This window comes from Culex quinquefasciatus, chromosome 2 (genome assembly GCF_015732765.1).
Source record: "Culex quinquefasciatus strain JHB chromosome 2, VPISU_Cqui_1.0_pri_paternal, whole genome shotgun sequence".
NCBI lineage: Eukaryota > Metazoa > Arthropoda > Insecta > Diptera > Culicidae > Culex > Culex quinquefasciatus.
In genome coordinates, this window is record NC_051862.1 from 71,131,179 (window position 1) to 71,158,707 (window position 27,529).

The 27,529-nt window shown below is 34.4% G+C and overlaps 2 protein-coding genes across 3 annotated transcripts in view; one reads left to right on the forward strand and one right to left on the reverse strand.

Annotated features, from left to right (window-relative positions):
* LOC6040770 (folylpolyglutamate synthase, mitochondrial) overlaps window positions 1-27,529 on the reverse strand; it is a 151,416-nt gene that overhangs the window by 50,795 nt on the left and 73,092 nt on the right. The gene's annotated exons all lie outside the window — the stretch shown is intronic.
* LOC6040765 (homeobox protein extradenticle) overlaps window positions 1-27,529 on the forward strand; it is a 61,769-nt gene that overhangs the window by 23,055 nt on the left and 11,185 nt on the right. The window contains exons 3-5 of one of the 2 annotated variants that reach the window (XM_038256196.1): window positions 25,490-25,615; window positions 25,689-25,869; window positions 26,028-26,138. In XM_038256196.1, the coding sequence (XP_038112124.1) occupies window positions 25,490-25,615; window positions 25,689-25,869; window positions 26,028-26,138 (418 nt within the window). The remainder of the gene's footprint in view (window positions 1-25,489; window positions 25,616-25,688; window positions 25,870-26,027; window positions 26,139-27,529) is intronic. The other variant, XM_038256197.1, reaches the window with a different exon arrangement.

A 27,529-nucleotide genomic window follows, 5' to 3' on the forward strand; every position in this document is an offset into this window, starting at 1 on the left:
CAATGCGTTCCAAAACAGAGAAAAAAAAGATCAAAATTTTGGAAGGTTCGAAAGAAGATCCAAAATAATCTCATAACAAAAGTCAGCATGAAAACAGCCAAAAGTCGAGGGACAAGAAATGGAAACCGAGGAACAACAACAACAGCAAAAAAAAGGCGAAGAGGAAACTGGAAATTCTAGCAGCGATTTAAATCTCATCCCCGTCCTCGTCCGATGTGGTATCGCATGATAACTTGGGCAGACCGTCCGTCGGTCATCCAAGTAGTTGTTGTTGTTGGCGGTCAACATGGCGAGGATTTTTGGACGACAACAACTCGAACTGGGGGATTTTCATCGGGAGAAAATTGAAAGCCATAATTTTTGGACGGATTCCAAAGTCAAAGTAGACGGTGTTTTTGTGGCACTGAAATGGGAGTGTTTACGTTTTGGTTTTATCTCAAATAATGCTCAAAAAACAATGTTGCTTATTTTTTGCAATACAGTCGGCTCTCTGGCTGTCGATCTTCTCGATATCAATATTGCTCCATGTACCGATGAATTCTTCAGTCCATTCGAACTTCGATTGTCTTTATTCCTCGATATTTTCTCTTGCTTGGAGGATCTCTTCCTCGACGGTTGCTTGGAATCTATTTGCTTTAACATTTATTTATTTATTTCTTTGAGAAACGAAGCTTTGAAGGGAGTTTGACATTTCTTTGTTTTTGTTTGCTGGACGTTGCCATGATTCTCTCCCATAGCTGGTTAGCAAGAAAAAACAAATATCAATCGAGTCTTCATTTTGCATCGTTCTGTAAACTGATGCTTCTCTTCCTCGACGGTCCCTTAGATATTGACAACCAGAGAGTCGACTGTATTTTGTTAGTCAGAAAGTTCATTCCAAATTAAAAATTTTAATGCTATTTTAAATGCCATTTCTTATCATTTCCGATAACCCTACCTAACCTTACGTGTGATCATTCTCCTCCAGCTTATTCAGATTCCTCCAACAATTTGCTTATTTTCTTGCCAAGTTTTCTTTTTCACGCATCAATTGCGTCCCTCAAAAACACCCTCTTCCGTCCGTCCTTTTCGGAATCCCCCCGTGGCTTTTAATTGCAAATTACAATATGTCAAGTGACGGCATTACCATACAGATAAATTTTTCACCGAACCTGACTCTGAGAGTGTGCCACTCGATGAATTGGACACACCACACCGTCTCAATGCATTTATCGGAAAGTGGCACTGCGAAAAAAAAATCAGTCGTTTTGTATCGGAATCGAACCTTGGTGAAATCGACTTGGCTTTTTCTACATTTTAAATTTCAACTAATTGAAATATGAAAATAATTTCATTCAGAAACGTTGTTACTGTGACATCATACAGCTAAGCTGAGTTACATCGTGGTGGCAATGATGGCAAACAAAATTAATACCGCCAAGAAGTGTCCAGCCCCTCTTTGGGCCACCTTCCTAGTCCATGAGACCCACTAGGTTTCAGAGATCCAAAGTGTTGTGCATAATGAAGTTTTTTTTTTCTTGCCTGGACTCACAAAAATGCACGCAACTTCATCAGTTTTGAAAACACGGTGAAAAATACGTGAAATTTAACTGTCAAGTTTTAGAAATAAAATCGATTTTAACATTTTCACAGTGTCAAACCTTAAATTGACCAGCTGTCAGAGGAATGGTAAAAAGTAAGGAGGGAGGGGGGGGGCACCTTTGGGTGCCCAGGGTGCAGGGGGTAACGCACACAGGAATCGAATAAACATATTTTACGATTACTGTCTCCAATAGCAAATTTATTCATCTGCGTTGCAAGAGTTGTTGCAAAACGCATCGGAGTCGTTGCCGGAGGGAAACGCGGATCAATTTTGTACACACGACAACAACAACGGAAAAAAAGAAGCAATCGCGAACACCAGGTAATGGCAGAAATGAAGGAGGGTTTTGGGGTTTTTGGAGGGGAGCTGACCAGGGGAGAGGGAGGAAGGACGCATATCTCTGCCACATCGTGCTGAATGTGTCCAAATGCTAACTTATCGAAAAGTACGAACTGTGATTTCCTGAGGTCTGTTATCGAGTTTAACACTTTTTGGAATGATTTTTTTAATCTCTGTTTACAATATTTTTTTCTTCAGGAACTTCAATTTCTTGCAACTCACACAGTAGTTGCCCCAACCCCTCTTCGATATGCGTAAAACTTTGTCGGAAGGGGTTATTTTTGTCCCTGATCGAATCTGAATTCGAGCTACATTTTTCGATATCTTTTTACGGTGGAGCGGTATGACCCCTTTCATTTTTAAACATGCGATAAAAGGCGTAATTTTTCATTAGGTGAAATGGTGATGATTTGGAAATTTGGTGTCAAAGAGACTTTTATGTAAAATTGGACGCCCGATAGCGTAATCAAAATTCCGTAAAAAATGTATTTTTCATCGAAAAAAAAATGCAAATCTTAACATTATCGGGCATATGTCATTTTAAGGGAAATCTCATGTAGTTTTCGTATCTGCAATAACCCAGAAGGGTATTTTTTATGTAGTACCAAATTTTACATTGTAAAATTCATATTTTTGTAAATTTGCATGGTTTTTTTAGAGTGTAACTGCAACATCATAGAGCAGACAATTACAAAAAAAAAATGATGTTTAAACATGAGGGGTTTGCATGTTACCATCCCGATTTATTTTTGAAATTACACTGATGTATGAATTGTTATGACACATTTTTTGCATTTGAGCATCATTTTTGTTTCATTTAAATTAATGCTACCCCATTTGAGTGTATTAATTTTAGATTCTTTGATAATTTATTTATTCTTGGAGTTTAGTTAGAGAGGTTCAACCAAATTTTCAGATTTTTCATTCTTTCTGAAAAGGATATTTTTTTAAACGGGTTACCGTAAACCGGGATGACTTTGATAGGATTTCAATTTATTTTTGGAATGTTTCCCAACTGGAAAGGTTTTTCTCAAGATTATAATTTTTAAAACATGTACACAAAGTTCATGCACTATTTCAGATTATAGGTGTTCAAACTTCATTTTTACGTTAAATGAACCATCACTATGGGTGATGATACAGTTTTCAAGAAAAAAATGTTTATATTAAGTTAACTAAGCTTTAAGGCTTTTTAACAAAATACACCCAAAATTCACAGTCGAGATAATCGTTCTCTCAAAATTTATTGAGGGATCAGTGCCAAAATCGATAGAATAATGGTACCAACTCACACCATCATAACAAATGAGTTCATTCGTTAGTTGAATCAATAAATCTCCAACAAGTGTCATGCATCGACTTCTGACTTCTCCTTGGTCACCAAGCTGTGGTGGCCGAGGCAGCTAAGTCATTGGATTGGTTTGTCAAAGGTCTCTGGTTCGATTCCCGTTGTCGACACTTTTGGTTTTTTGTTTGACGGATGAACTTTTTTTGCAAATGAACCTCGAGAGAATAGTTCTATCGCCCATCTCGAGCTTTGTTCTCTGCGTCCGTGAATGGTACCACTATTCTCTCGACTCGAGACCATCATTCTCTCGGACTAGCGCTGCCAGTTTTGGGTGTACATATACATTTTAGGTAAAGTTGTTAAAAAGTCGGAATTTTGCCTGAAATTCGTTAAATCTAGTATTGTTCATAAAATTATTGGTTTATATTACATTTTGAACTGAATTCGAATCACGAATCACAAGTTTTCACATTTCATATGAAATTGGTTCAAATGAAATTGCCTATAAATTTGGAAATTTTTTTGAATTATGTTTCAAAAACACATATTATTTAATATTTACAAAATTAGTTTACCTTTTCCTAGTGGAAAATTGTCCAAAGAATTCGAAAATGTATTCCATTTTCCGATTCAAAATCATGTTCATTGAGAAAATCAAGACACTTTGAGAAGTTTGAAATAATGCCTTTCATCAACATTTTTTTAATAATAGTTAACTAACTTTTTAAACCTTTCAAAATGTTATGAAAAGTTCTTCTTGAGGTACTTTGAGCACTTCTCTATCATGGTCAGTATGGTTCCAAACCATTCCGTACGTATTTAATTTGTACTCTTCATTTTGCGGAAAAATCTCAAGCCTATCAAAGTCACCCCGTTTTACGGTACTTCCTTATATTCTAAAAAATAGATATATTTTAGATGTCAACCTATCATTGTTATTGATAAATAACAAAAATATATTTTTTACTTAAAAATAAAATAACATTGTAACAACTTGTACAATCGATTGTAAAATATCAAGAATGCATTTGAAAACGTATGCTGTTAATTTGTATGAAACCAAAAAGGGTCAAAATTTCACCATTTCTCACTCAATTCTCAATGAAAACTTCCACTTAAAATTAGTTTTCCATAGGCATAACTTGTAGAAAATTCAATTAATTTCAAACATTTCGTGTCGTTGCAACGCCGGAATGTGTCCATAATATTGAAAAAGCATACAAAATCAAAATAAGGCATTGACCCAAATTGTACAAATAAAACATTTTCGGAAAAAAAATATATTTGAAAATGTAAAAATGAAAAAAAATCTTTTGAGCTGCGGTAAAGAGTGATGAAAAATTGTTCGCCCAATTTATGTTTTTCACATTCAAATTGATTGTAATTTTTCTTGTTTATGGCATTATGACATTTTGAGCTACTTTTGTTTGCGAAAAAACTCTATTTTGATTGCCAATATTTGTTTAAGCTTTTGTCTGTGCTCGCAAAATTCTGAATTTTTGAAAAGATTAAAAAGTCTATACTTCAATAAAAATACATATATAAGCCCGATGTAATGTATTCTGCATAGTTTACAATTGATTTTACAAGTTTTGGCAATGCAAATTTAAATTTCAGTCAATCATTATTTTTTAGCTCCCTGATATTTCAGGGGAACATTGCAGAGGTGAGGAGAAACAAAAGCTTGAAATAAACTTTACAATGGCCTTATAGAGATTTTTTCAAATGCATTTTTCTTGTTTAATTTAGCCTTTAGGCTATTCTGTGTCTTTGGGTTCGATATTTTATCGATTATTTGTTGTTTTTTTTTCATTTTTTGCTGCAAGCTATTACTTATTGCATACTTGCCAGTATCATAAGGATTTTAAGTTGCTATAAATAACGGAAAATTTTCGTCTGGCCCAGAACATTTTTTATATTTGTTAGTTAATAACAAGGTAAAATTTGATGAAAATCAACGTTTCAAATCAAACAAACTTTCAAGTCTTTCAAGCAAAAAACACATATTGGCATTATTTAACCCTCTATAACTTTACCCCGCCTTTAGGTGGGCTTCTATCTGAAAAATCGCCAAAAATCAAAGAAAAACTCTTAAAATTTTAGAAAATTTTAAGTTTGGAAGTTTGACTTGGTTTATGTGACTTTGCCTTGTTTAAAGAAATGTATTTTTTTGGAGGACTTTGGCCGTGTTTTTACTAACATTTCATATAGTTTAAGTAAGAAGAAGTATGCATTAACTTTCGTAGTGTCCCAGGCTATGCATCAACGCTTTTTTTTGGCAATTGAAATGATAATGGTGCCATTCTATAGACAATGTGACAACAAGCAAAACAAGCAAGAAATTTAGATAGTTAGGCCGTTGCAATTTTTTTCAAAGTTTCATATATATATTCATATATCAAATGGTTCATATCAACTTGACATACATATACATTTAAGATCTTTTAATTGAAAAATAATAAAATTTAATTAAATAGTCTTTTTGGATGAAATATTGATTAAGTTTTTATTAAAAAAAAATGAATTGAAAAAATTGATAAATTTCACGAATTTCACGCCGTCCACGAAATCGTAAAAAAAATTGTAATTAAACCAGGGTATTCACTCGCTTAATTCTACAATAGTTCATAAGATTATTTTTATTCCTTTTTGAGTTTGATAAATTATTTTGGGAAAAATCGTTACATTTTTACACAAACATAAAATTTCATGTTTGGGCTTGTTAAAAAATGTTTTGAGTTTTTATGAAATCTCAATGTACAGCACCGCAAAAAATTTATTTTTCGAAAAAAATAAAATTTTCGTAAATACTTAGATATTTCGGAAATTAATGATGGCAAAACGACTGGACAGGTGTATAATGCATTTTACACCACTTTTTTCATTAAAATGTTGAAACCATGGCTCGTAATTTTATTTTTTATACTTTTTGGGCAGTAGGTTGAATTCAATCAATCAAAAAATAATTGAAAATTTAAAATCCTAACTGCATGAGCGAGTTTGATCTCAACACAATCTAATTTAAAAATAACCCTTAAATTAACATTCTCATTCAGGGGTTAAATCACTGCACCGCGAATAAGGGGCGCTTCCAAACCCTCTGTGCGTGTGTATGTCACGGGTTAAAACTCCCCTCGGCATTCGATGAATCCTCCCTTCCAGCCCCGTCCCACCCACTTTGACTTGATGCGTAACTGAAAGGCTGAAACTTACGCGCGCGGCTGAGGCGCATTCCCCATTAAGCACTAATGGAACTCGAATGCTAATGAATAAACGGGTTCCACCAGGCCAAATGATCCATGATTCGGAGGCTGTGCGGCTGCTTCTGCTCATGGCTGATAATGGCCAAGGCCAGTCACTCAGTCAGAGATGTTACCTGCAACTTGTAGGAAATTGTACACGTTTAAGTTTTCTTATTCAAGTTTCTCAAATTAAAGATCGAGAAAAAATCGTTAAAAATGTCACAAAATCCAATTTCTGCCTGTTCAAAGAAAAACATGAGAAAATTATTACGCCAACATCAGCTTTTTTCACCCATAAACATCCCAAATACTGCCAGCGAAGCTTCGAACCAACTGGTGGTGCTGGAGAATCATTTCTGTTTCCGAAAAATCTGCTTATTTACATAAATGTTCACAAATTTCGACGAACTGGCTGGGCTGCCGGCGGGACCAAATAGCTTTTGAACGTTGTTATCAGAACCCGACGCTGGAAGGGAATCCGAGGTTGGCGGGAAAATTGTTTTTGAACAGTGCGAATAAATTAAATTAAAATACTACCCAAAGTCAAGAGCGAGCGATGGAAAACGTGGAAGGGAAGGTTTAATTAGGAAAGTTTTTCGGTGTGAGCCGAAAGCTCCTCTTTGTGTTGCCCCGTCGGTTGAAAGTTTTTTTTTTTTTGCTGGGAATCAAAAATAACCCAAGTTTGCGAGTATAATATCGCAAAATTTTCCAACCGGAATTGAACTCCCATTGACACAGAACTCTGGCAGACTCCGATAGCGCGACGATGGCGACAGAGAGAGAGAGAGTGAAGAATTCAAGCGATTTATTGATTTTCCCGGCACTCCTGGTGGCTGGCAGCAGTGGTTTCGGGCTTGGAGCTTGGAGTTTGGGATCGAGCATTTTAGTATTCTGCTCAGATTCATCGACTGGAGAAGAAATTAAAACCTTCGCCTCCGTCGTCCGGCGTGTCGTTTTCGGTTTGTGCGATTGTGTTTAGTTGGACAGTGGGAAAATATTTAGGAAAAAGATCAATTAAACAGAAAACTATTCTTCACAACAACTTACGCAAATTCAATTACTAATATTTTTCTTTTCCTTCTTTCTTTACAGGTATGCTCAAGTTTATAATACTCAACAAATGGAAAACTATGGCTTTCGTAAGTTATGCGAAATGGATTAATAAAAAATAAAATCTAAATCAGCTTTAAAAACACCCCTAATTTTTTACTTAGTATTGCTCGACAAGAATTCAATTTTTAACATAGTTCTTATTGCATCTCTATTTTTTTCAAATTGTTGACTGATAGCACAGACAAACAGATGTAAATCTCTTTTAAATTCTATCAATCGGAAATTTAAAGGCCAATAGAGGAGAAAAGCAACTCGCGACAACATTTTGTGCCTAGGAATTTTGACAGGTATGATTTTCATAAAGTATTCGCCTCCTTTTCTTTCCCACAGAAAACTGGGGACAATGTAGCTGTCAAACTAGGCCAAAATGTTAAAGTCACTCACAAAATGAACTTTGAGTAATTTGAGTTCATTTCTGACGTCACGATTTTCTCCTCTATTTGAATAATAGAGCTTTATGACGTTTCGCGTACACACAGTAGCGCACCATTTGATTTTGCTGGCCGGACAAAATTTAACCTCAATCTTTTTCGTGTACGTACACGCAATACATGCGCACGTAGATAACTCTATTGGAAACTCATCACAATAAATTCACTCGCATTTGACAGTTGCATGAAACTGTATGAGTTCACTCTGTCAAAAATATTGAGTGATACGCACGTTCACAACTAGATGGCTGTAGTGAAAAACTATCGATTAAATTTTTATGACATGTTCAATGATTTACTGTCTGTGATGATAATCATTAAAATTTCCTGCAATTTGATCAAAGAAGTAATTTAAAATGAGGAAAAATGGGAAAAAGCTAAATATGGACGAAACATCCAACAAAATGAAAGAATCTAAAAAACCAATTTAAGAATACATTTAATAATTTTTATGTAAATATATTATGTTTCAAAAATCTAAAATAACTATAGGAAAAAATCTAAGCAACTATAGAAATTATTTTCTCTAGTTCACACTACGAAACACACCGTGAAAATCTATATTGGGCGACTAAACTTTTAAAATAATATAACATCTTTTTTAAGTTAAGGGGTTACATACATGTAAATCGGCAAAAATGACAGAGGATGGTTTGAGCACAAACTTAAACTTTTTTAAATCTGTTTTAGGACATTAAAATATACATTTTCAACTATTAACAAAATAAATTTGAAGACATTTGGTTGTATCTTTGCCGAGATACAGCTATATGAAGTCAGCATTTTCAAAAAAACGGATGCCACGATATCTCAACACTGCACCAACCAAATCGGCTCAAAATTTTGGTGAAGACTCGTTAAACCGGTCCTGTGTGCATGACGAAGGCCGATTTTCAAAAAGTTTATTTTGAAAAAAGATAAAAATATTTTATGTTTTCCATATAAAAAATCGAATGTTTTCGATTTTTTATTTTTTTAAAATGCAAAATTTTAAAATTGGGCTTCGTCATGCACACGAGATATGTCTTGCGAGTCTTCACCCCAAATTTCAGCCAATTTGGTCCATCTCATCTTGAGATATCGTGGCACCCGTAAATCAACTCTGTGTTCAGAGAAAAACACTCGCGAAATTTGACAGTTCGCTTTGCGCATGGCAAAATTTTCAGCTTAAATCGTATGTAACTTACTTAAATCATAAAATATCTTCATGAAATCTTCAATTTTGACCGATTTTAGCGTGACGTACTTTATGGATGAAGCCGTGATGAACTTATTTTAATCCAAGCATATTCGATACAAGCTTGTTAAAACAATGCTTTCTTTCTGCTTGATTATTTAGAAATACTTCATTATTCGAATCGAAATAAATTGATTTGTTTTTGCAAATTTCATATTTCATAAATGATTTTGGAATTTTCGAAACAAAAAGTATCACTAAATGCTTATACAGTGAACTCTCTCGTTGTCGATATCAAAACAATCTATTTGAAGGGACTGAACATTTTATTGATAGCTGGACTGCCAACCATTGAAAAAACGGCTAATATCCACTTTTGGCAAAAACGAGATATTAGCACCAGGTGGTAGAGGATGTTCCAACGCTTCTTCTGGAACTTGAATTTCACTGAAATAGTGTTTAGACTTGGCTGCCGATGCGAAAAACCAAACGGCTAATATGCCACTCTTATGGGAAATTGCCTTGACAGAGATTTTGTGACAAACACTAAAACGCGTTTTTCTCGGAATACTTGATTTGGCATAATAGCCGAATTTTCAATTATGGGCAGTGGAGCAATATTGATATCGCCAGCCAAAAAGTCCATTGTACATTATATACAGTGAAACAATAATATTAAAAAAATTATGGAGATATTTTTCATCATAAACTTTTACTTTTTTTTATACCGATCTGCGGTCACAGAATTCAAATTTAAAAAATGGAAAGGTCTTTGTTTGATATAAAGTGCACTAATTCCAGCTCAAATCAGGAATTTTTCTAGTACTTTTGTACTCGACCCTCTCCAAATTCAATGAAACTTTGTAGACATGTTATACTCGAAAATGACATTTGAGAAGGGCTTAAGTTATTCAAATATTTTTGTATTTTGTAATTTAAAAATTACTATATCTCAAAGCCGTTTCAAAAAGTGGTCAAAGACAAACTTGTAGGAAATTAGACGGGCTTTCTGTAAAAAATACACTGAAAGAAAAATACACGCCACCTTTATAAGATTTTTCAATTTTGAAGTTTAAAAGTTAAATTTTAAGATGATGTCGCGATTTGTTTCGTTCAAAATTTTTGAGGAAATAGCCTAAGATGATACAAAAGACTCACGAAAAATGCAGGATGGTATGTCTCTCCTACAAAAATGCAAAAAAAAATGTTTACAAAAACTTTGAATATTATTTATTTATTTATTTATTTATTTATTTATTTTTTGAAAATAGGAATAGTAAGTTTGTTTCTTTTATAATTTTCAAATCAAAATTCGATTGTTTTGTCCGAATTTAATGTTTCAAACATCCACTGTTCCCAATGCTGTCGTCACTTTTTGCGTTCCCCCTCTTCTGGTTGAACTATTTTCTTCCATGCTCTTCTTCTTCCCCCTTCGAGAAAACCGGTTCTCGGAAACTGTGTGTAGATCTCCCTGGGGGTTGGCAAGAAAGGACACCCATATCTGATTTGGCCATTTCTTCGTCGTTGGTGTGTGTTTTCTAGAACGCTTTTCGTTCGCTCGGAAAAACTCACCCTCTGTTCTTTTTAGGTTTATTTGGAATGGGAAGAAAGTGAGAGCGAGCAAAAAACAAAAGAAAATAAACATTATTTCTCGTGCCATAATAAGTTTTCCCCTCCCGGGGTTCTTCTTGGTCTTAGTCTTGGCACACCGGTGAGGCCCGGCGGTATCACACGCCATCGTTTTTCCACCCAACTGCACGAAGGTTGACTGTTGTTGCTGTTGGTTCCCAGAGTTGAGAGCTGAGGGTTCGTTTTGGGAAAATAAGTAAAAACCGTTCGACGCCATCTAGGGAAAACACATCCGGCCGGTCTTCGGCATGACTTCCACTAGCTACAGTTTCACAGCTTTTGGTGAGACATTGGCCCGGATTCCGTGCCGGGTGTTTTCCTTTGCTGTTGAGGGAAAAATCTCACAGTAGAATTATGCAAGGCAGAGTTCCATGAAGAAATGCAAACATGTGATAGGGTTGGCAATCCCATATTGATGTTTAATTCTATAAATGACCGTTAATATAATAGTTTTTATTATTATTCTTGCAATTGAGGAAAATTTCAAAATGTAAATTGAATTTAAACAACATATTTAAAAAAAACATCGTTTTTAACAACCCTAACTTCTTCTTACAAACTAGAATTCTTGAAGCAGCGGGGTTGTGTCCCTGTTTCCCTTCCTTTCGTTTCGATTGCCCTCCTTTTATCCTGGCCAACGTTGTCGTCGTCGGTCGATTCTGAGCCCCGATATCAACCCCGCGTGTGCGACACGTTTCTCTATTTCATCCTTCCTCCACGTGTGTGCGCGGGGCCAATCTTTTCGCTGCTGCTATTTGCTTTCCTCCCTCCCCCCCTGTGATATCGTGATAATAAGATATTGGGATGGAAAATAATAACAGAGTGTGTATATTTCGCAAGGAACGCAAAAAAGCACTTGCCGACGTCGTCACCCGGCCCCGGGTGTCACTACGTCATACATACAAACACACAGCTACAGCCGCAAGAGTATCAGTATCTGGATGTTGAGTTTTGAGGTGGAGCTGGGAATCCTTGATCCTTTTTTTGCGGTCCCCTTTTTGGCGGTACTGATAGCGCTGCCAACACCACCATGGTTCGTCCCCTTGGGTTTAATGTTTTAGGTTTTTGGGTTGGCGCGACACTTTTTTTGCGTGTGTACACTGTTTGCGTTTTTGATTACACAAAGATATAAACACGAAAAAAGAGAAATTGCAGGTTTTGAGATTCTTTCTTATCCATTAAATTACGAGAAATAAGTCAAGCTATTTTGCTTTTTAAACAATATTTGAGCAGTTCTCTCAGAATTCGGTTATTCGATGTTTTTTGTATTTTTTAATCCGACTGAAACTTTTTTGGAGCCTTCGGTATGCCCAAAGAAGCCATTTTGCATCATTAGTTTGTTCATATAATTTTCCATACAAATTTGGCAACTGTCCATACTAAAATGATGCATGAACAAAATCTGTATCTTGTGAAGGAATTTTTTGATCGATTTGGTGTCTTCGGCAAAGTTGTAGGTATGGATATGGACTACACTGAAAAAAATGATACACCGTAAAAAAATTGGTGATTTTTTATTTAACTTTTTGTCACTAAAACTTGATTTGCAAAAAAAAAACTATTTTCATTTTTTTGTTATGTTTTAGAGGACATCAAATGCCAACTTTTCAGAAATTTCCAGGATGTGCAAAAAATCTTTGACCAAGTTATAAATTTTTTAATCAATACTGATTTTTTCAAAAAATCGAAATTTTTTAACTTGATTTTTGGATGTAAAATCGAATTTGCAATCAAAAAGTACTTTAGTGAAATTTCGATAAAGTGCACCGTTTTTAAAGTAAAGCCATTTTAGGTAACTTTTTTGAAAATAGCCGCAGGTTTTCATTTTTTTTAAATTAGTGCACATGTTTGTCCACTTCTGAAAAAAATATTTTTGAAAAGCTGAGAAAATTCTCTATATTTTGCTTTTTTGAACTTTGTTGATACAACCTTTAGTTGCTGAGATATTGCCATGCAAAGATTTGAAAACATAAAAATTGATGTTTTCCAAGTCTCACCCAAACAACCCACCGTTTTCTAATGTCGATATCTCAGCAAATAAGGCTGGTACAAATATTTTTAAAAGTTTTGTCACCCCCTTCAAAATTGGCCCGAAAAATCAGGAGGCAAAAAAAATATTTTTACAATAAACTTCAAAATTTCAATAAAAATTCAAGTGCAACCAACTGAAATCAAATTAAAATACATTCTCCTGCGTTTAAAATCATTTTTAGCATGTTTGGGTTTATTAAAAAATCTTAAGATTTTTTGAAAATTTTCGATGCAAAATCTTTTTTTTCGATACAATTTTTGTTTTTGTCAGATCTTAGATTTTTTGAAAACTAACGATTGCAAAACAACTGAACTAGTGTTAAATGCATTTTAAAACACTTTTTTCATTTAAATGTGAAGACTATGGCATGTTATTTAAATTTTTATATTTTTTATTTTTTGCCCCCTTGACCTCGGCCAGGGCCGAGGGACAAAAACTTTTTTAAATATTTGCATCGGCCTAATGGTCCGATTTACAATGTTAAAATATGAAACATTCGTGAAATTTTCCGATCCTTTCGAAAAATATATTTTCAATTTTTTTAAATTTAGACTTATATTTTAAAAGGGCGTAATATTGAATATTTGGCCCTTTTAAAATGTTAGTCTTTATTTAAAAATTTATTGTTGAAAATATTGTTTTTGAAAAGATCAAAAAATTTCACGAATGTTTCATATTTTAACCTTGTAAATCGGATAATTAGTTGCTGAGATATCGACATTAGAAAATTGTGGGTTGTTTGGGTGAGACTTGGAAAGCATCAATTTTCCTGTTAAAAAATTTTGGCATGGCAATATCTCAGCAACTACGGGTCGTATCAACAAGGTTCAAAAAGCAAAATATAGAGAATTTTCTCAGCCTTTAAAAATATTTTGTTCAAAAGTGGGCAAACACGGGAACTAATTTTAAAAAATGAATAACTGCCACTATTTTCAAAAAAAAAGTTACCTTAAAATGGCTGTAACGAGAAAACAATGCACTTTATCAACATTTCGCTACAGTACTTTTTGCTTGAAAATTTCAATTTTACATCAAAAAATAAAGTTGAAGATTTTTTGCGGCCAATATTTGGATTTTTTTTATTAAAATCAGTATTGATTCCAAAATTCATAACTCGGTCGAAAATTGCTTGCCCGTTCTGGAAATTTCTGAAAAGTTGGCATTTGATGTCCCCTAAATCATATCAGAAAAAATAGTGTTTTTTGCAAAACGAGTCACGGCGTGTTTTCTGGGCAACCTTAAGGAGAAAAAATAGTCATCGCCACTGTCAAATGTGTCTTCTAGGAAATTTTCTCAGCTTTCTAAATTCCTTTATTTTTAATTGTAAACTTTATAATAACTATTCTCGAAACTTGTCAAATTATGTTTTTCATGTGTCATTTACTCATCAAAATGTGCAAAATAAGGCAAGAAACAACTTTGGAGAAGGTTGCAAATCGCTAAAAAAAATTAAAATTATGTTTAACAGAGCTTTTTTTAATGTATAGGATTTATTCAAAACTGAAAATCATAAAACCGTCTTAAAAATATTATTTACAAGAATTAATAGATAATTACACAATTTTTGTATACAAAAATCACACGTCTGCTCTTATTGAGCTGATACAATCGATTTTTTGCCGGTTTGAGATTTTAAAGTTTATTAATAGATTTTTATGAATAAATATGATACTTCTTAAAGCATACATGAACCAGGAACATGGATCCAAAAGATGATTTAAAATCGAAAATGTACTACCAATTACTGTTGCAAGGTTCAAAAGTCATATTCCCATGTGTATGAAATAACGAAAAAAAAAATTACTGTTGAAAATGCATTTAAATGCAGGAGTAAAATTAGTGTGTTTTAACTCTGAATGTTGAAAACACTGCCACATGCATTTTTTTGGTTTAAACATAAATAAAATATTATTTAACAGAAAAAAACAAACAAAATATAACAATAAAAAATAAAAGAATTAAGATCAAAAAACTTACAAAATATTTAAACAAAAATCAAAGTATTTTTAAAACGTTTAAAAAAGATAAGATAAGACTTCTATAATATTGCTGATTCCTTGATCATTTCATACAAAATAAAAATTATAAAAATCATTTCATACTCATGAAAAGTTTTTCTCCTGAAGCTCGCCACAGTAATTTATAGTTCAATTTTGAGTATATAACATATTTGGTATCCATGCAATTGATTAATGTTTGGTTAAGGAAATATGATTTTTTTTTTTCATAAAAATCTAGTGATATCCTACATAATCCCAAACTTGTAACAAAAAAATCGGTTTTATCAGCTTAATTTAAGCTAAATCCGAGCATATTCGTAAACAAAAATAATGTTATTATCTTTTAATTTTTGCAAAAAAAAAATATTTTTAATACGGTTTTATGATTTTTATTTAAGAACAAATCTCATATATTCAAAAACTCGGTTAAACTTTTATCAAAATATTTAGCGATTTGCAACCTTCTTCAAAGTTGTTTCGTGCCTTATTTTGCACATTTTGATGAGTAAATGACACATGAAAAACATCATTTGACAAGTTTCCAGAATAGTTATTACAAAGTTTAAAATAAATAATGCAGGAATTTAAAACAAAAAACTTAAAAAATAGATATCTCAGAAATTTCCCGATTCATTTCGCTCTTAGAAGCATTGGAAAGCTGAGAAAATTTCCTATAAGACACATTTGACAGTAATGATGACTATTTTTTCTTGAAATGTTTGTTCTAGAAAACACGCCGTGGAGTATTAGTGACAAAAAGTAAAATTAAAAATCACAAAAAAAATGTTTTACCGTGTATCATTTTTTTCAGTGTAGTCCATATCCATACCTACAACTTTGCCGAAGACACCAAATCGATCAAAAATTTCCTTCAAAAGATACAGATTTTTGAATTTTCATAAATCTTTTTTGCATGGGCAGCCAAATTTGTATGGAAAATTATATGGGCAAACTTATGATGCAAAATGGCTTCTTTGGGCATACCGAAGGTACCAAAAAAGTTTCAACCGGATTAAAAAATACAAAAAAAAACGAATGACCGAAATCTCAGAGAATTGCTTTGAGGTTCTTGAATTGGATGTTCAGGATATCTGACAAGGTTAATTTTTGTGAACATTTTTTTTTATGCATTGATAAGCAACGAATAAGAAGAACAATTGCATTGCAAAGCAAGTTACCCTTGTTTGATGCAATTAAGTAAGTAAGTTGAAATCTATTATAATCGTATACTAACGGCAATCTTTTAACATTTGTAGCCCCAACGGGGTCAAAAAAGTTGGAAATGCAACTTCACAGGCTCTTTGAACACATAGAAAAAAAGTTGGAAATGGGTAATTCTCTACCAACTCACACGAAATCGGGAAAAGTTGCCCCGACCCCTCTTCGATTTGCGTGAAACTTTGTCCTAAGGGGTAACTTTTGTCCCTGATCACGAATCCGAGGTCCGTTTTTTGATATCTCGTGACGGAGGGGCGGTACGACCCCTTCCATTTTTGAACATGCGAAAAAAGAGGTGTTTTTCAATAATTTGCAGCCTGAAACGGTGATGAGATAGAAATTTGGTGTCAAAGGGACTTTTATTTAAAATTAGACGCCCGATTTGATGGCGTACTCAGAATTCCGAAAAAACGTATTTTTCATCGAAAAAAACACTAAAAAAGTTTTAAAAATTCTCCCATTTTCCGTTACTCGACTGTAAAAATTTTGGAACATGTCATTTTATGGGAAATTTAATGTACTTTTCGAATCTACATTGTCCCAGAAGGGTCATTTTTTATTTAGAACAAAATTTTTCATTTTAAAATTTCGTGTTTTTTCTAACTTTGCAGGGTTATTTTTTAGAGTGTAACAATGTTCTACAAAGTTGAAGAACAGACAATTACAAAAATTTTGATATATAGACATAAGGGGTTTGCTCATAAACATCACAAGTTATCGCGATTTTACGAAAAAAAGTTTTGATTATTTTTTTTAGTGTTTTTTTCGATGAAAAATACGTTTTTTCGGAATTCTGAGTACGCCATCAAATCGGGCGTCTAATTTTAAATAAAAGTCCCTTTGACACCAAATTTCTATCTCATCACCGTTTCAGGCTGCAAATTATTGAAAAACACCTCTTTTTTCGCATGTGCAAAAATGGAAGGGGTCGTACCGCCCCTCCGTCACGAGATATCAAAAAACGGACCTCGGATTCGTGATCAGGGACAAAAGTTACCCCTTAGGACAAAGTTTCACGCAAATCCAAGAGGGGTCGAGGCAACTGCTGTGTGAGTTGGCGGAGAATTACCCAAATGCCTTTTTCATTGTAACTTAGAGTAGAGGCATCTGTTTTGAATCTACCTTGTTGTAGGTGATTCTTGACATCCTTCCGGATCAAATGCAACAAAAATAATCCAAATCGGTTGAGTTTTAGCCGAGATACAGCCAGATGAAGTTGCAATTCCAACTTTTTTGAACCCTTACATCTGGGAAGGGGTACATCTTTTATGTCAGAAAAAAGGTGTAATTTTACCTCTTTTATAATGTAATGTCACTTTCAGTCTAAATTGAGGTAAAATTACATCATAAATGAGGTAATATTCAACCTTCCCAAATTTCAGCTTCCAAATTTAAATTATTTTTTACTGTGTGCTTCACGTAAGTTTTGACCCCGTTGGTGCTACAAGTGTTAAAAACCATGAAAACTTATTGGTCCATTGCCTCCCAAAACCGCTTAAGGTGCCATTACAATCAACCCTAAAGACACTTCATTTCGCCAATTCGCACAACTCTGCCTGTCTTGGCATCACGTTCAGTCTCTCCAAGCCAGGACAGGAACCCACAATTGGCGCGGATTGCTCCGGCCCGAGCCCACGCATCCTATTGTGGGGACCATTTTAAAAGAAATTATCACCATATTTATTGCATCCATCCATGCCACCCCCAAAACAGCACTCTGACTGTCACTAACTGACTCAATCCGGTCATCCGACGTAGTTGATATTAAAATTTATCAGTTGGTTTGGCCGGCCGGTCGGTCAGTGGGACTCCGACTCGGTGGTTCAATAAAACTCATCGACTTCAAGCCAAGGCACGCTGATATAGTAATAAAAGAAATCAGCTCCAACGCCGGAACAACCCGAAAATATGAAGACAACAGACGAAAAAAAAAATGAAAACAATAATCAAATCAAATAATAGAGTAATAAAACTGTGGTAGCATGCGAAAATCACGACGGTGTAGCTCCAGCGGTATCAGGGCTCGTAAAATAATCGTAAAAATATAAAACAAGACGACAACAAGAAGCCCCCGGGAGGGAGGAAGAGCTGGGGGGGGGGAGGGGGACAGCTCCTCACTTTGGGGGAAGACCTCCGACAGTCAGTCAGTCAGCCGGTCGTCGGTCTATCAGCTGGAGTGTGGAACTGTGCCGTGTCGTGGAATGAAAATATACTCATCCTACCGTTATATTTTTAGTGCACTCAATTACCGTTCCACTCCCTGGCTAATAATTTTTGGGAGTTTTTTTTTTCTTCTTCTATAGGGAAAATCATTTACAACTGCTGCCGTGGGTATTACTTTTTTAGGTGGAAAGTTATCAAAATGCAAGAGCAAATAACAAGCATTCCAACACGCAAACTTCATGTTTCCCATTAAGCTGATATCCCTTGGTTGGTGGGGTTCACATATCAATTTATAGTTATTTGCTGGTTTTTATTATCTGAAATCATTTTATTACTACACCTTATATCCATGTGAAAAAAATAATGGGATTTCTTGATTTTTCAAATTGTTTGTATTTGTTTCAATTAGAGTTTCCAATTTTCCGTCCTGGGAAATAGGGTACGTTATCCATTAGTGGACCCCTTTCCTATAGTGGACCCTCTGATGGGTTTTTGATGAAAAAATCAATAAAATCTCAATTTCAAGCTTGTTTTTGTCTGCAAATCTTTTATTTGGCATGTTTTAGCATCATTTGAAACAATGTTGACTGACATTGAATTGTCCTTTTTGCCAAAATAAGTGTTTTGAGTTCGACTTCTGGAATCAGCAATGGCCACTAGCATTTTCATAACAAAACAGCATTTCTATTTTATGATTGAATTAGCTAACCAATAATTTTTTGACTGGTTATTTAACTACAGTAAGTCGAAATAATCTAAGTTTAATTAATTATACTAAAATAAAGCGAAGAACTGCTCATTTTCAAGCAAAAATTAGGGGGGTCCAATATAGGATAACGAAAATCCTAACTTTTCCAAAAGTGGACCCCTGTTAATTTAACCTTCAAAAATGAAGAAAATTGTGTATTTAAGCAAAAGTTTTTCCTAAACATACAATAAATGCTTGTTGTAATCAACCTAATTGCATATTTTTCAATTATGAGTATAAATATAGCTGTTTTCATATTAATAAAAAACTATAGTTAATTGTTCTTAACTGAAGCATCATAATCAAAGTTTAAAATGATATTTTATAATAAAAAATCAATAACAAAACATTTTTTGAAAATAAACTTGCGTAGTTTTATCAGCAGCTGTTAACAAATCTATTGATTTGTTTCGGTCTACTATTTATGTAATTTATATGGAAAAATGTGCATCAAAATTACTTTATTTATCATTTTAATGTTTACAGTTGTTTTTGAAACGTTTTCTTTGATCTTTTTCGGAAATAAATTTGTTTAAATGTCTCTTAGGTTTTTTGTTGTTTTAAGCCAAATTTGTTAACAAAACATATTTGTTTATGATGGAAAATCCATCTTTTATTCATTATATCTATCATAAGACCTCCACCATGCATCAAAACACCAAATATCGGTTAAATTTGGTATAAAAATAATAGTTTTCCTATAGTGGACCCGGGTCCACAATCGGATTATGGACCCGGGTTCACTATAGAAAAAGGGGGTCCATAACAGGCAAAAAAAATCTTTTTTTTCTAAAGGCTACTTTTCTGCTCAAAAACAAATTACTGGTGGAACAAATAGTCAAAATTGTTCAAAAGACTTCAGATTTCATTGTTTTGTACAAAGGGTTATGAAAAAGTGCTTAAAATATTGAAAAATTGTGAAAAATGCGCGTCGGCTCTACTAGGGGGTCCACTAATGGTTAAAATACCCTAATTTCCCGGGAATTCCCGTAAAAAAATATTTCCCGTAAATGTCCCGGGAATTCCCGAAATTCAAGCGGAAGTGTACATTTTCTTATTTTTTTGAACCCAATTTTTTGAAAGTGCTCTAAAAAAATTAAGAAACTCAACATAATATCAAGATTTATTTCTGATAATATTAATTTCTGAAGCAGCTGGAAATAGACCTTGCTTAATGAAAATAAACGATTACAATTCAGGTTTTTCTTAAAGAATATTTGAATATAAAATAAAGAATATTTAAAACCTTTGCCGCCAAAGCAAATTGAGATTGTTTACGTTTTTGTTTACCATGATCAAATCAGATGAAAATTGAATTGGTATCATTTTAAATATTTCAAATAGGTTTTTGAAAAAAGTATTACTTCAATTCGTTCAACAAATTTTCATTTAAAAAAAACACTGGAACACTGGTGCAACCATGGGTGTTAGAAGGTTTAACATGAAAATAAATGGAAGAGTTGTAGTGGGATGGTATCAATTTATCGTATAATTTGAATCATGCTTTCGTTATATGAAACAACGTTTCAAGTAAAACAAACACGAGAAGTTAGATATTTAAGAAAAAACGAAATGTTATTTGTTATGAAAAACAATTTCTGAACGGTTTTATTCGTTCATAACTTAATGTGTCAAACCATACTCCCTCAAACTGGTCACAGAGGCAAGTTTTTAAGAAATTTTATGATGGTTGAGTATGGATACATTTTACTTACTGTCCAAACACTTTGATGAAAAAATACTTCTCAACAAAAATTACCAGACATCATTTTTTGATTTATTGTGCAATTTGAGCTAATAAAATTAGAAAAATATACATTTTCCTGTATTAAAGTCGCTGTCCTATTCAATTTTGATGCAAAATATGATTCAAAACCAAGATTAGAACAATTTTCAAAATTTTTAGAATTTGCCGGGAATTCCCGGGAAATTGGTTGAAAATTTCCCGTTTCCCGGTAAATTTGTAACCCCGGGAACTTGGACGCTCTAGTTTCAATGCAAATTCCTCTGAAAATAGCAAAGAAATCGTGTACCTCTGTTTGAAGACACTACATCGATCAGAAAAATCCTTCAAAAATACAGATTTTCGTATAATATTGATCCTTTCACTGTAATTTGGATTTTGCCCGCAGTTTTCTTTTGCACTTTTGACAACAAGAATTTACAAAACTAGGCAACCGCTCGTTGTTTATTTCCATTTTCAGTTGCACTTTCCACCAAACTGTAATGTACCATTTTTATATGGACAACTGCCAAAGTTGTATTTAGAGGAAAATTGTAACAGAAAAAAATCTGATAATAAAATCGCACATCAATCGCCATTAGTGCGCAAAGTCACGTAATATTACATGTAAAGTTTTCCACACACAAAAATAAGTGGCAACCGACAGGATTCAAACCCAGCACTCACTGAGCAGACTGGCGTCTTAGCTCGCTCGGCTATCACCGACCGATGAAGAGTGGAAAGGATAAACGTCTATATAAGATTGACATTTTGGGCAAGTTGGTTGCCCATTCTTGTGGGCTACATATTTGTGGGGGTAATATTACAAAAAAAATCATAAAATGAGGAAATGGCACTCAAAATGTTTGTGGCAAATTGAAAAATACAAATTAAAATGGAAATGGAATTTGAGAAGAATTGCTCTTATATTACATGAAATCTAGGTTACTTTTTCAAAACAACCAATGCGCCATGGGTTTCCTATGTATTTCAAGGCTTCTGTATAGGGCAAAGTCGCTGTATTCGCGTTTTGATTGCACGAACTATTTTTTTAATTTTATTTTTTAACTATCACTAAAGAAGCTGATATAATTTTTAAGAAAAAAAAAACAATGTTTATATTTAGTTAACTAAGTTTATAAGCATTTTAACAAAATACATATAAATTTTAGGTAAAATTGCTAAAAAGTCGTTATTTTGCCTGAAATTTATTAAAACTAGTTTTCTTTATGAAATTATCGATTTATATTGCATTTTATACTAAATTCGAAGCACGAATCAGTTTTCACATTTTACATTGCCTATGAATCTCGATATTTTTTTGATTGCGTTTTATAAACACATAATATTTATTATTTATAAACTTATTTTACCTTCTCCTAGTGGAAAATTGTCCGAAAATGCATTCCGTTTTCCGATTTAAAATCATGTTCATTAAGAAAATCATGAGGGTAATTCTCCGCCAACTCACACAGCAGTTGCCCCGACCCCTCTTCGATTTGCGTGAAACTTTGTCCTAAGGGGTAACTTTTGTCCCTGATCACGAATCCGAGGTCCGTTTTTTGATATCTCGTGACGGAGGGGCGGTACGACCCCTTCCATTTTTGAACATGCGAAAAAGAGGTGTTTTCAATAATTTGCAGCCTGAAACGGTGATGAGATAGAAATTTGGTGTCAAAGGGACTTTTATGTAAAATTAGACGCCCGATTTGATGGCGTACTCAGAATTCCGAAAAAACGTATTTTCATCGAAAAAACACTAAAAAGTTTTAAAAATTCTCCCATTTTCCGTTACTCGACTGTAAAAATTTTGGAACATGTCATTTTATGGGAAATTTAATGTACTTTTCGAATCTACATTGTCCCAGAAGGGTCATTTTTCATTTAGAACAAAATTTTTCATTTTAAAATTTCGTGTTTTTCTAACTTTGCAGGGTTATTTTTTAGAGTGTAACAATGTTCTACAAAGTTGTAGAGCAGACAATTACAAAATTTTGATATATATACATAAGGGGTTTGCTTATAAACATCACAAGTTATCACGATTTTACGAAAAAAGTTTTAAAAAGTTGGTCGTCATCGATCATGGCCGTTCATGGTCACCCGCGACAGACACGGACGACGAAACAAAGAGAAACGCAAAAGTAACTTTTTCAAAACTTTTTTCGTAAAATCGCGATAACTTGTGATGTTTATAAGCAAACCCCTTATGTCTATATATCAAAATTTTGTAATTGTCTGCTCTACAACTTTGTACAACATTGTTACACTCTAAAAACAACCCTGCAAAGTTAGAAAAAACACGAAATTTTAAAATAAAAATTTTGTTCTAAATGAAAAATGACCCTTCTGGGACAATGTAGATTCGAAAAGTACATTAAATTTCCCATAAAATGACATGTTCCAAAATTTTTACAGTCGAGTAACGGAAAATGGGAAAATTTTTAAAACTTTTTTAGTGTTTTTTTCGATGAAAAATACGTTTTTTCGGAATTCTGAGTACGCCATCAAATCGGGCGTCTAATTTTACATAAAAGTCCCTTTGACACCAAATTTCTATCTCATCACCGTTTCAGGCTGCAAATTATTGAAAAACACCTCTTTTTCGCATGTTCAAAAATGGAAGGGGTCGTACCGCCCCTCCGTCACGAGATATCAAAAAACGGACCTCGAATTCGTGATCAGGGACAAAAGTTACCCCTTAGGACAAAGTTTCACGCAAATCGAAGAGGGGTCGGGGCAACTTTTCCCGATTTCGTGTGAGTTGGTAGAGAATTACCCATGACTCTTTGAGAAGTTCAAAATGATGACATTCATCAACATTTTCTTAACTATAGTTAACTAAATTTTCAAACTTTTCAAAATTTTATAAAAAGTATCTCAACTTTGAACACTTCTCTAACACGGTCAGTATGATTCTCAACCATTCCGTACGTAATTTAATTGTACTCTTCATTTTGCGGAAAAAATCGCAATTCTATCAAAGTCACCCCGTTTTACGGTATATAAGACGAAAAGAAATATGGTCGATTTCAAAGTTACGTCGTTTATTACCACGCCTTGACCATCTTATCCCACCTGTGCACGTGTACGTGATTGAGATTTAATCGCTTTATAAACACGATAGAACTTAGAGTAAACAAGCGAGTAGGTAAAACAAAATAAATGCTCACAAAAGAAAATAAAAACAAAGTAAAAGTGCAAAGTAGAATGCCATTTTTAGGTAAGACCCGATTGATAAACTAAGGGTTAATAGGGTTACTTCGGCAGGGGGAGCTCGAGTTTGCTAGATGATTATTTGAATTTTATTACCCCAAGCCTTCGGAGCCGCCACCGAGTGTTCTTTATCAGAAGCGAAAGATAATGGTTTATTTTAGAAGAAGCAAGCTAAGTATCATCATGCTAGACTGTTTATTTGTCAACAGCGTCGAGCTCTGGTATATATGGTAATGTATTGGAATGGCGGCAGCAAGTATTTTGTCTTGGTACAAAGCTGTGCCGGTTTGGTTAGTCAGTTTTAGGAAGAGTTATCTAAATATTAGACCGACTATGTAAGGTTTATTGGTCAGTTTAATGATATCAAGTTATAGCATTTCTGGAGAAGATAAACAAGAATAAATAAACTTTAAACTATTAAATAATTTTGACACAATCTTACTCCAGTCGCCACCATTTTCAAATGGATACGTGCCCCCATCATCAAACGAAACAGTCGTTAACAGATATTGTTACGACTATGTTTGTTTAAATATCAATTTTTTCGGTCCATCAACACTTGTTGCGTACAACTTTCGTCCAGGAAGGCGCCAACTCTTGCCAATATCGCCCAAGTTGGTGGGCATTCCAGAGGCAACGAGGGGGACACAAGCGCCCATTCAAATATCATAACACATAATAACGCAGTTATTACCATATCATTTCCCCAAAAGAAGCAAAAAAAAGCGAAATCCAACCCAGGAAAGACAGTAGCCGCCACCGTCGCCGCCGACGACCTTAGCAATTTCCCATTACATGCGTGGAAATCGGCAGACAGGAGCGCATCCAAAAACCACACACCCAGCAAAAAAGACACTAAACCGCGCGCCAGAAAAAGACCAGTCGGGCAACTAAAGGCAGGGGCAGAAACAGATTTTATAGGATTTTTACGACTAATAAAGCAAATAGTTATGGCACAATTTGAGAAACCCAGGTCCTCCTTCCCAGGGGGTTGGTGGATTTGGTGGAAATGGGATTTTGGCCGGGACAGTTTAAGCACCGATAGCGGGGTATGGTGGTGGAGGAAAAGTGGCCACGCACGCACAGTTCATTCAGATTCCACAATTGGGTATCGCGGGTGATCGAAATTGGCATGTTTAGTGTCCATATTTTGACGGTTGGACAGGATATGGAGTTTTTTGATGAACTTTGATGAACTGTATTTATTTGTACATGTTACACATGCGAATTTGACCAAAATGGGTATCGAAGTTCAAGGATGTTGCCACTGATCCGAATTCAACAAATTTGTTTTAAACTGACCTTTTTGTATTTTTATTATCTTACATTGTTCTTTGTCATACTAGTCATGTCTGTTACATAACCTCCTGCACTTTAACAAAGTTTTTTTTATTATTATTTGTTTTTTTCGGATGCAACGTATTTTTTGAAAGTTACAAATATTTTTAAGAGTTTAAATATTCAAAATACAATTCATAAAAATACCATAAATTTGGGAAGAAAGTTTAACCCACAAGCAGTTTATTTTTTAAATTAATTGAACTAAATAAAACTAAATTTTCTAATTCTCTCTCTTTCTCTTTTCCAGTCCTATCGCTCCGCAACACCCAGGAGGAGGAGCCCCCAGATCCGCAGCTGATGCGCCTGGACAACATGCTGATCGCGGAGGGCGTGGCCGGACCGGAGAAGGGCGGTGGTGCAGGTTCGTCATCCGGTAAACCGGCGTTTCCCCGTGCAACTCGCCACTTAATCGTAACCTACTATTTTGTTCATCTCTTCCCCAACAGACTTCCTGTCCCAGTCCGACCTGACCGGGGGCCAGGACAACGCGATCGAACACTCCGACTACCGGGCCAAGCTGGCACAGATCCGCCAAATCTACCACCAGGAGCTGGAAAAGTACGAGCAGGCCTGCAGCGAGTTCACCACGCACGTCATGAATCTGCTGCGCGAGCAGAGCCGCACCAGGTGGGTGTCCGTCCAAGTACACACGAGTGTCATAAGTGTCTACGCGTCGTCGTCATCTGATTGGTTTGATTGACCACAGCGCGAACGGCAGACAGTGTGTGGGGCCAACAATTGTTGCAATTGATCGTTATTTTTTCTGTTTCTTTTCCCCTCTCTAGACCCATCACACCGAAGGAGATCGAGCGAATGGTACAAATTATTCACCGGAAATTCAGCTCCATCCAGATGCAGCTCAAGCAGTCCACTTGCGAAGCTGTTATGATCTTGAGGTAAGCGCTTGGAAGTGGGTTTGGAGTGTTGGGTGGTACCGACGGAGGAGACTAGACTGAATTTGCTAGACATTGTTGTTAATGATCAGCAGTTGTAGTGGATAAATTGAATAAATCTTCCAAGGTGACTTAGACTTCCTTTGACGAAAAACGTTAATTTTAATCAAATCTTTAACGATTTAGTAACTTTTAAAATAAACAAAAGCGATTAAGAAAAACTAGTTTTTCGAAAATTCTTTTGCTTTTTTTCGTTTTTGTGCAATTATAAGACATGCTCATCTTTTTACTGCAGACGTGTCACAAGATAGCACAAATGTAACGATTTATCAAAATTCTTGTTTTAAATGACAATCGCCTCCGTTGATTAGATTTTGAATAGTATTTTTAGATTACCAATCTACAATTATAGAAATTCTTTCCGTAGGATATTCTTTTAACCATAACTAGGGTTAGTGAAATTTCACGATTTCGCGGACAGCGTGAAATCCGCGAAATTTGTCTTTTTCTGCGAAATCCCGTGAAATTTTATGTTTGCGTGAAAATGTAACGATTTTTCTCAAAATATTGTATCAAACTCAAATAGGTATAAAAATAATCGTAAAAACTACTGTATAATCAAGCGAGTGAATAACCTTGTTCAATTACTAATATGAGCGGATTACGCACTTCGGAAGGAACCGGTCAAGAAAAAATCAAATGGGTAGCAGCGGCAGTGCAAGCAAGTCAGAGAGCTTGATTTGAACCATTTGAAGAATTGTTCAGGTTTTTCAGTATTTTAGAAACTAACTAAATTTATTAAAATACTACTCTTTTATTTGAAAGGTATAACTTCTAAAGAAATTAAAATAATTCAGCTTTGTTTTATTCAAAATGAAATAAAGAGTATTTTTTATCTTTGATCCTTTAAAAAAAATTCTGAGTCCTGTTTAAATAATTTTAACGATATTTGATTATTTATAAGGGTGGATGATTCTCTAGAAAGTTAAAAATAGCACCTTTTTTGTTTTCTGTTATAATTTTGAATAAAAATTTCTATTTCGTTACCAATTATATTATTTTTGCCTATTGATTTTAAATGAAGCTTTTGAAAAAGGAGATGAAAACCTTAATAAATATTTTGAATTGACTAATTGTCGCGGAAAATTGAAACTCCCTGGGCTTTGTCATAATGAGTGTCATAGGTTTGATGCTTGTTTGGCAAAGAGTATGATTTGATTCGATGTGGAATTAAAATCGAAGTGTTCAGTATATTGCTGAAGCTTCCATTTTTACACATGGACACCACTTCATGCTGCGAGAACCCACTTTGGCGTAGTCTCAGGGCTTAATCGATGGCCGGTAAGCTGTCATCGAGACAAGGAGGTTCTCTGATAGTGGAAATATCACATTTG